The following is an 8,987-nucleotide window of genomic DNA, read 5'->3' on the forward strand; positions in this document are numbered from 1 at the left end:
TGAAATCGAAAATAAATACTATTTGCCGCATGAGTTTCAGGAAAATTGCGACAGGCATGCCTTACCTTTCTCCACCTGAAAAAGTTAATGAACAGTTCACTCCAATAGGAATTGAACAATCAGCACTGGGAGCTTTTTGTTTTGTAATTTTCGCTCTAACGAAATATTTTCAATTTGATTAAAAAAAATTATGAAAATATGATATCATGCAATGCAAATTTTTATGGACTTCTTGCAATGCGCGAAATAATTAGAGCAAAGCATTATATTTTTCATGTTTTTTCTATTCATTCTAGAATTATTTTCCTCCTTTTTTTCATTCAAACTTCTTTAAGAAAGGGGATAACGATAAAAAAAAGTTTCACAGAAAATTAACTAAGCAAAGTAATATAACTTCATTCATAGAGTGTCATGTTCTTCTTAGGATTTAATAAAGAAAATTGTATTATACTCTTAATAATGTATGTATATGTTCTTAAGCTTGAAATAATCTCTGGTGAAATGATGAATTTTATAAATGTTTTTTCGTCATTTTTATATTTTTTTGTTTTATTTCTAGGTTTAAATATTTGCCTAACAGAAGAGTGTGTAAAAACAGGTGAGAATTGCATATTTACTTGCATGTTTATAATGAATTTTATCTTGCTTATTTTTTTGTAAAACCACTGTTGTTTACTACTTTTTTGAATTGTAAAACTTTAGCTAACGGACTTAAGAAATATTGCATATAAAATTTTGATTTTTAAAATTCCAGGTTTAATAAAGGCAATGTAATAAAATATTATTCAAAGATATAAATAGCTCAATTAATAATAACTAATTGACTAATTCAGACATATTCATACTCTGTTTCAAAATTATAGAGAAAACATAACAATTATGAAAAAGAAGCTTATCATATGTTGATCTTATAATTATGTTTTAGTTCTACTTAAAGTTGTGTATAGTTGTGTTAAATTGGCATATGAATCAATTTTTTTAACAAAGAAGAAAAAAAATATATATATATAAATAATAGTTATTGTAGAACTGTTTCAAGCTAATAAAAAGTAATAATCAAAACCAGGTAAGTACTTTATTTATGTCACACTAGGGCTGCACTATGGGCTATTGGCGACTGTATGAGAAACATCCCTGAGGATGATCCGAAGACATGCGATCACAATTTCGATCCTCTGCGGAGGGGGTGACTCTTCCGCTTTGGTTGCCCAACGACTTGCGTGGGAAGTCAAGAGCTTTTCACACTCTCGGTCCCAACGCAGGTTGATCAAAGTGGTCACCCACTTGCTTACTGACCACAGCCACAGATGCTTGACTTCCGTGTTTTATTGGGAACCGTGCCTTCGCAATAAAATCCACTGAGAACATTTAGAAACACTACATGATTCGTTAGAAATACAGTAGGGAACCGATTATCCAGAACGATCGGGACCATCGCTATTCCAGATAACTGATTTTTCCGGTTTTCTGAATCGCTACAAAAAGCTGTTTTTTTTATTGTTAAACCCAACTTTAAAAAAAAAATATTTGGACATAATCTTAAAAAGAAGAAAAAACGATGAAGTAATACACTAATGATTATTTCCAAAATGATGGTAAGGTAAACATCTTTCAAAAAAGAAAGAAAAATCCTAAAATCTTATGAGGGAAAAAACATTTTTTTTAAAGAAATGGCGGGAAAATTTATCAAATTTCGTTCTGGTTTTTTGGTTTTCCGGTTTTCTGATTTTCGGATAACGGGTTCTGTACTGTACTAAGAGAATAGAAAAAATAAATACTTAAGATATTTTTGAAAATTCCATAGATTATTAATTAATTAGTTTGAAAAGTTCATGATTAATGCATTCATTGAAATTGTTAATAATAGTAGTGACAAATAATTAAATCTTTTCAAAAATAGTGAAATATTTTAATTACCCGTATATATAGTTTATAATTATCTACCTGTATAAAATAACAGCCTTGATATATATGTCTAAATGCAAACATAATTCATAAAAATTAATTTTATTTTTCGAAAAAATCACGTTTATCGATCAGCTGTTTACCATGCAACAAATAAACCAGTGACTGGTTTATCTACGCTATCTTATTTCTAAACGAATCAAAATTACTTTAACTTAACTTTGCATGTTTAAATTTGTCAATTATTAAATTAGGTATTCGTTGATAAAAACGGTAGATTGAATAAACAATGAACTAGTTTACTGTTTTTTTTTCTCTTCTGATTGTTGTCTAATCAATATTTTTGAGTTATTCATTAATTTTTCTACTAACAAAAGCCTAATTGATAATTTTATTTTTTCATTTGTTATTTTGTCAGCCGCCTACCTCCTTACTAATATTTTTCACTAATATATTTATAATTTTTTTCCACATGTTCTCTAAAAATAATTTTTTTTTTATTTACTCATTTTTTTCCGTTGGGAACTGCGTGTTTAAAGAAAATTTGTTAAAACAAATTTGTTTAAAAATTCTATGTCTATTCTAGGAAAAAAAATTACATACCATTTTTTAATATTACAATTCATTTCTTTGTTATTACAGCGGCGTCTCTTCTGAATGCCATGGATCAAAGTTCCGATCCGTGTGAAGATTTCTTCCAATATGCTTGTGGAACGTGGAATAAATTACATATGATTCCCCAAGACAGAAGTAGTATTAGCACTTTTGAAGTCATGGCAGATGATCTTCAAGTTATTTTAAAAGGTACAGATATCTTTTGATTAAAAATAATAATCTTAAATAAGAGTTCATATAAATTATATATTATTCCCTTCGAAAATAGTATTAGCGCTTTTGAATTCATGGCTGATGATCTTCAAATTATTTGAAAAAGTACAGATCGGTTTTGATTTCTAATAATTATCTGTAAGAGAAATTTACAATTATGATTCCCTGATACAGAAGTAGTATTAGCACTTTTAAAGACACGGCAGATGATCTTCAAGTTAAAGGTTAAAGATAACTTCCAATTAAAAATCTTAAATAAAAGTTCATATAAATGAAAAATGATTCCTCATGACAGAAGTAGTATTAGCACTTTTGAAGTCTCGGCAGATGATCTTCAAGTTCGATACAGATAGCTTTGATTTAGAAAAATAACCTGCAATAGGAATTTGAAATGTAAGTTAGATATGATTCCCCAAGACAGAATTCATGGCTGATGATCTTTAAATTATTTGAAAAAGTACACATCGGCTTTGATTTCTAATAATTATCTGCAAGAGAAATTTACAATTATGATTCTCTGATACAGAAGTAGTATTAGTACTTTTAAAGACACGGCAGATGATCTTCAAGTTAAAGGTTAAAGATAGCTTCCAATTAAAAATCTTAAATAAAAGCTCATATAAATTAAAAATGATTCCTCATGACAGAAGTAGTATTAGCACTTTTGAAGTCTCGGCAGATGATCTTCAAGTTCGATACAGATAGCTTTGATTTATAAAAATAACCTGTATTAGGAATTTGCAATGTAAGTTATATATGATTCCCCAAGACAGAATTCATGGCTGATGATCTTCAAATTATTTGAAAAAGTACAGATCAGTTTTGATTTCTAATAATTATCTGTAATAGATATTTACAATATAAATTACATGTGATTCCCCGATACAGAAGTAGTATTAGCCCTTTTTAAGACACGCCAAATGATCTTCAAGTTATTTTAAAGGGTAAAAATAGCTTCCAATTAAAAATCTTAAATAAAAGTTCATATAAATTGCATATGATTCCCCATGATACAAGTATTATTAACACTTTTGAAGTCTTGGCAGATGATTTTCAAGTTCGGTACAGATAGCTTTGATTTAGAAAAATAACCTGCAATAGGAATTTGCAATGTAAGTTATATATGATTCTCCGAGACAGAACACTTTACTATTAGCACTTTTAACGTCAGGGACGATAGTCTTTTTTAAAAGCTAGAGATAGTTTTTAATCTATAGAAATGTTTATTGGGAATTCATATTACACTCCGCTTCATTCTTCCTGAAACACTTAATTAAAGTGAAAATAAAATCTTAATAACCTCTAAGAACATTACGAAACATCTCTTGCCATTTTTTAAATTTTATCAAGTTTTTGTCGACTCCATAGAAATTACTTATTCTCTAAGAAAGAAGTATGTATAAGACCTTTTTAAGTCATAGATGATTTTCAAGTTATTTAAAAAGACACAAATAACTTTTTATAAAATGAACTTTAATAAAACTCATGATAATATTAGCTCAAGTGTTTTCTTTCATTTATAGTTTAAGACATTTGCGATGAGTTTTCATTGTATACTCAAATCTATTCAACAAATAAGGTCTCAAATCATTTTTTTTTATAAAACTCTGAATTAATTATGTGCATTTTGATGTATTAATTTTATTGTCGAATTACTTTGCAATTTATTTTTACCTTAAAGTTTTAATTTGAAACTAAAAATATTCTAAATTTTTCAATAGCAAATTAAAAGTTTTTAAAATTATGATAATGAATTATATGAGTTTCGTAAACTTATTAAGTTTCATTTTATAGGTCTATTAGAAGAACCTGCCAATAATTATGATAATAGTGCCACAATCAAGGCGAAAACATTTTACAAGTCCTGCATATCTCAAGGTAAATAATAATAAATTTCTCCGGATATTGACAGTTTTAACATTTTTTGTTACAGACATGAACACAATGAAATAGAATAGTTGATTAAATCCATACCTAAACAAGGTCAGAAAATCCACGCAGTCTTAGTTGTTATAAGTGCATTTGTTGATTTGCGATTAAACTATGTGGATATTTATGGACTATGTGGATTGGGTAAGTTGACACTTTTTGAACTAGTACTGTACGGCATAGCCTGGTCGGAAGGGCGCTGAGCCCATGTCCGAGAGTTCGTGGGTTCGAACCCCGCCGGCCGAAGACTCCCAGTGTAGTAAAGTGATTGATGCACGTTAAATCTGTCGAGTCGCAAAAGTCCTCCATGGTCCCATAACAAATCAGTACCTCTGGGGGTACTGGATTGGAGATCGATCGTTCTCTGATTCAGGTCAAAACTACGAGAATGAATGAATGGATGTTTGAATGGGTCCTCCCTATAAACGGGTGTGACGTATGGTGTGGCAGAAGTCGAATTCTTGGTCATAGATGACGCCACTGGAAAACAAGAGCAATCGCACCCCCTCTGCCTAAACAGGCATACGTCAACAACAACAACTGTACAGCATCTAGATGTTTTTAGTTTTTCGATTGTATGCCTTTTCAAGAACATATTTTTGTGTAATTCATGATCTTATGACTAGACACCTGCACATTGCTTGCAAATAATATCTATAAAATTAATTTTGATAGGACTTTGCTAAAAACAAATCACGGTGTGAAAAAGAAAATTATTTTCTCTGACTATAATCTCAATTTTAGAGCTTAGGTAAAAATCGAATGACGATGTGAAACAGTTTATTTTCTTACTACTTTCTTATTTTCAGTCCAGATCGATGCCATAGGTGATAAACCTCTCAGGGACGTGGTTAAAGAACTGGGAGGTTGGCCAGTCAGTGAAAGGGACTGGGTGGAGCCAGAGTGGCCCCTCGAGCATTTATTGGGTCAGCTAAGAGGTGATTACAATCAAGGAATCATCATAGAACAATGGGTAGGACCAGATGATAAGAATTCCTCGGTTAACGTCATTCAGGTACGAACTAGGTAAAGCTCTGCACCTAAGTTTTTCTGCATGTCCATGAAATTTTTATAATATATATTTTTTGTTTTAATATCAATAGAACATTTACTGAATAACAATGAAAGAAGTAAGAACATTATAAATGTAAAATTAATTTAACGCCAAATGAGCTAAAGCTACTCAAACAAAATCTTAATTTGGAAAAAATTTACGAGTATTAGTTGTTACGCTTGTGTTAAAAATCAAAAGAATTTTCAGATTTGGTTGATTATCTTCAGAATGTCTTGACTAATTTTGGTGAAATTTAGATTAAACACAGATTAATAATTCAACAAAAAGTAATCCTTCATTAGTTATAATGCAAACTCATGATAGCGTGTGACAGTCATCGCAGTCGAAAAGTAAGAAACAGTGGTTAAAGAATCCGAACAAACAAATGGATTAATAGTGGGTATGGCTTCCCCTTACAGTTGTTTTCAGGCTCTGAATGATTGTTGGAGGGGAATTGCCTTTTTCAGAGTGTCCTAGATATGCTCTATATGGTCAAAGTCTACATCTGATGCCAAAATATATCTTAAAAAGACACGGAAGAATGTGAAGCTATTCAACATGATGCTTTCCCAGACCCTCAAACTTCCGCTACCCTTACGGTATGGAGGGATAGATCATATGAAAATATGATCTATCCCTTGGAGGATAGATCCTCTTGGAGGATAGATCATATGAAAATATAACCCGCTATCTATTCCAATATCCGAAAAATCAACTATTATGATATCAGAGATCTGATTATCTGGCCAGCCATGTTAGGCCCTTTTTTCCATATCTGATATTTAGACTAGTAGCATATATATCTGACACTCAGACTACTTATATCTGTCACTTAGATTTAAGAACAGTGATTAAGTGTTAGAACTAACTTATTTTTCTAAGATACAGTGGGTCTTGATTTTATTTTAATACTCAACAACGTGTGGCGTCATAGAACTCATCCGGTTGGCAATTTTCAGGAAAGTGAAGATTGGCCAGTTGGATCTCCTCACATATATCCTATAAAACATGCCTGAAGCGCTTTTAGGAAGACATTTGGAACTCCAAATTTCCTTCAAACTATCTGCCTGGAGACAGTGTTGCTAGACAGGTCGATTTAATTGACACAGGAACTCCTACACTGCTTTATTACTTGTATGGAATGACTGTGTTAGCCTGTATTACTGAAAGAGTAGGCCTTACCACTCTATTAATTCTTTTTTTTTTTTTATTCTTCAACCACTATTTTTTACCATCAAACTCCGATGAGCGTAACACCTGATCATGTGTGAGAAGTATAACTGTTTATTTATTCTTATTATTGCATTATAATAATATACCTATACTCAAGTCAAAATTTCATTAAAACCTACTATTCAGTATTTCTGAAAATAATTAATTAAATCTGAAAATCCTCTTAATTTTGAACAGCAGTGCATTTTAAAGGCATCCAAATTTAGAGAGCAAAGCTATCAATGTAGTAAACTCATGAAAAAAAACGAAAAAAATAATAATTTTTTTTTTACGGATTAACTCAAGAACAACATCTAAGTGAAACCGTAAATCCAACTAAAATAAATTGTTCGTCGAGAGTTTCTCTATGAATTTTTTTGCCAATTTCGTCTAGATTTCTGGGAATCTCTTCATAGTTTGAAAAATTCTAACTATTTCATAAAAGAATTTTCTAGTATTCCACACTTTCCACATGATTAGAATTTATTAAATTATGTTTTGCAACAACTGGAATTTTTACCATATTTCCTCCGAACCATTTTTTTCCTAACCTCGTCTTACTTTTGATTATGTTGTTCGATCTTGTCCCCCCAACTTTATTGTTAAACCCCACATTTTTATTGTTGTAAATTGTTAGTCATTTTTATCGGCATTTCGGTGTTTTGACAGTAAGGATGGTTCTTCATTATAGAACTCATGCATATCTGTTAACTTGACATTATGTGGCCTCTTTTTACGTCGCTCCATTTTAGGCGTAGAAGAGTGATTTCTGAAAGAAAAAAATATAGAAGCCAACTAGAGATTAGGCTCAGTATATAAGCAAAGACAAACTTATTTACTATTTGCATATAATAACGCAAAATATTCGCGCCAAGAAATGATTTAAAGAAAAAGATCTAAATTGTTTCAATTTTAAAATTAATTTAAAAGTACCGAAGAATTATTTGTAGAATAACTGAAAAAATACTGGCATTGTTCTGTTTTTGAGATTTACTGCAATTAGTAGATGATATAAATATTTCTGCCTATTTTTATTTATTTATTTCTTCTGTTTTTAATTGCAGCTCGATCAGATGTCATTTGGTCTTCCGAGTAGGGAATATTTCCTTAAAGACAGCAGTGAAAAGGAACGAAAAGCTTATTTAAAACTCATGGTGGAGGTAGCCATTTTGTTCGGTGCGGATAGAGAAATAGCTGAAATGGACATGACTGACGTTCTAGATTTGGAGATTCGGTTTGCTAATGTAAGAACAGTTCTGTTTCTTTAAAGTTCTATCATTTTAGTAACATTCATAGAAATTAAATATCTGATTGCGAAATAGCTTCAACTTTATGGATTCTAGGTCGAAATATTTTAAAATTTAACTAGCTATGGTGAATACAATCCTATTTCTTTAAAACTCTCTTATTTTTGTAATATTCATAGAAATTGATCCGCTAATATCAAAATAGCATTTGCATTAACTTTGTAAAAGGTATTGTAATAATTTAAAACTTTAATTTAAAAGGAGAGAAAAAAAAGTTATTGTTAGTAAAAGTAATTTGCTTACCATGTGCTAAATAAAAAAAGTCCTTCTTCATCTGCAAAAAATAATTACAACTTGTAAATTAAACAATATTATTGACTTTTTTCTTATTATCATAGTTAATTACAATAAAATACTAAGATTAACAAAATTATGAATCAGTAACATTGATAAATTATTTAATTTTCCTTTCAAAAATGTGACAGTTAATTATGGCATATTTAAAAATTTACGTAACTAATATTATTACGTAACTATATATGTATATATAGCTTGAAATAATTGCAGTCTTAAGCCATCAGACGTTCTAAACAGGTTTATTTAAATGTAGGCTGGTATTGCTAACAGTTCACGTCCCCACTCCTGCAAAGGAGGGGGAGTGGACAAGACTCCTGACAATTCCGGAACACCTTATCAGGATCAACTCATGATGAAAGGACACGCAAAACTATGCGTTCTTACGTTTTATACCAACACAGATTTGAGGTAAAAAGGCACACTTCGTACATTCCTTTGTTTTGGTGATGTTTTGT

The 8,987-nt window shown here is 30.6% G+C and overlaps 1 protein-coding gene across 2 annotated transcripts in view; it reads left to right on the forward strand.

The window, feature by feature from the left end:
* LOC107454885 (neprilysin-1) overlaps positions 1 to 8,987 on the forward strand; it is a 224,754-nt gene that overhangs the window by 191,053 nt on the left and 24,714 nt on the right. For both annotated transcript variants that reach the window (XM_043044755.2, XM_043044756.2), the window contains exons 3-7: positions 560 to 598; positions 2,548 to 2,709; positions 4,528 to 4,611; positions 5,472 to 5,677; positions 7,993 to 8,172. In XM_043044755.2, coding sequence (XP_042900689.1) covers positions 560 to 598; positions 2,548 to 2,709; positions 4,528 to 4,611; positions 5,472 to 5,677; positions 7,993 to 8,172 — 671 coding nt within the window. The remainder of the gene's footprint in view (positions 1 to 559; positions 599 to 2,547; positions 2,710 to 4,527; positions 4,612 to 5,471; positions 5,678 to 7,992; positions 8,173 to 8,987) is intronic.

The sequence above is a fragment of the Parasteatoda tepidariorum genome, chromosome 10, assembly GCF_043381705.1.
Source record: "Parasteatoda tepidariorum isolate YZ-2023 chromosome 10, CAS_Ptep_4.0, whole genome shotgun sequence".
NCBI classification, from domain to species: Eukaryota; Metazoa; Arthropoda; class Arachnida; order Araneae; family Theridiidae; genus Parasteatoda; species Parasteatoda tepidariorum.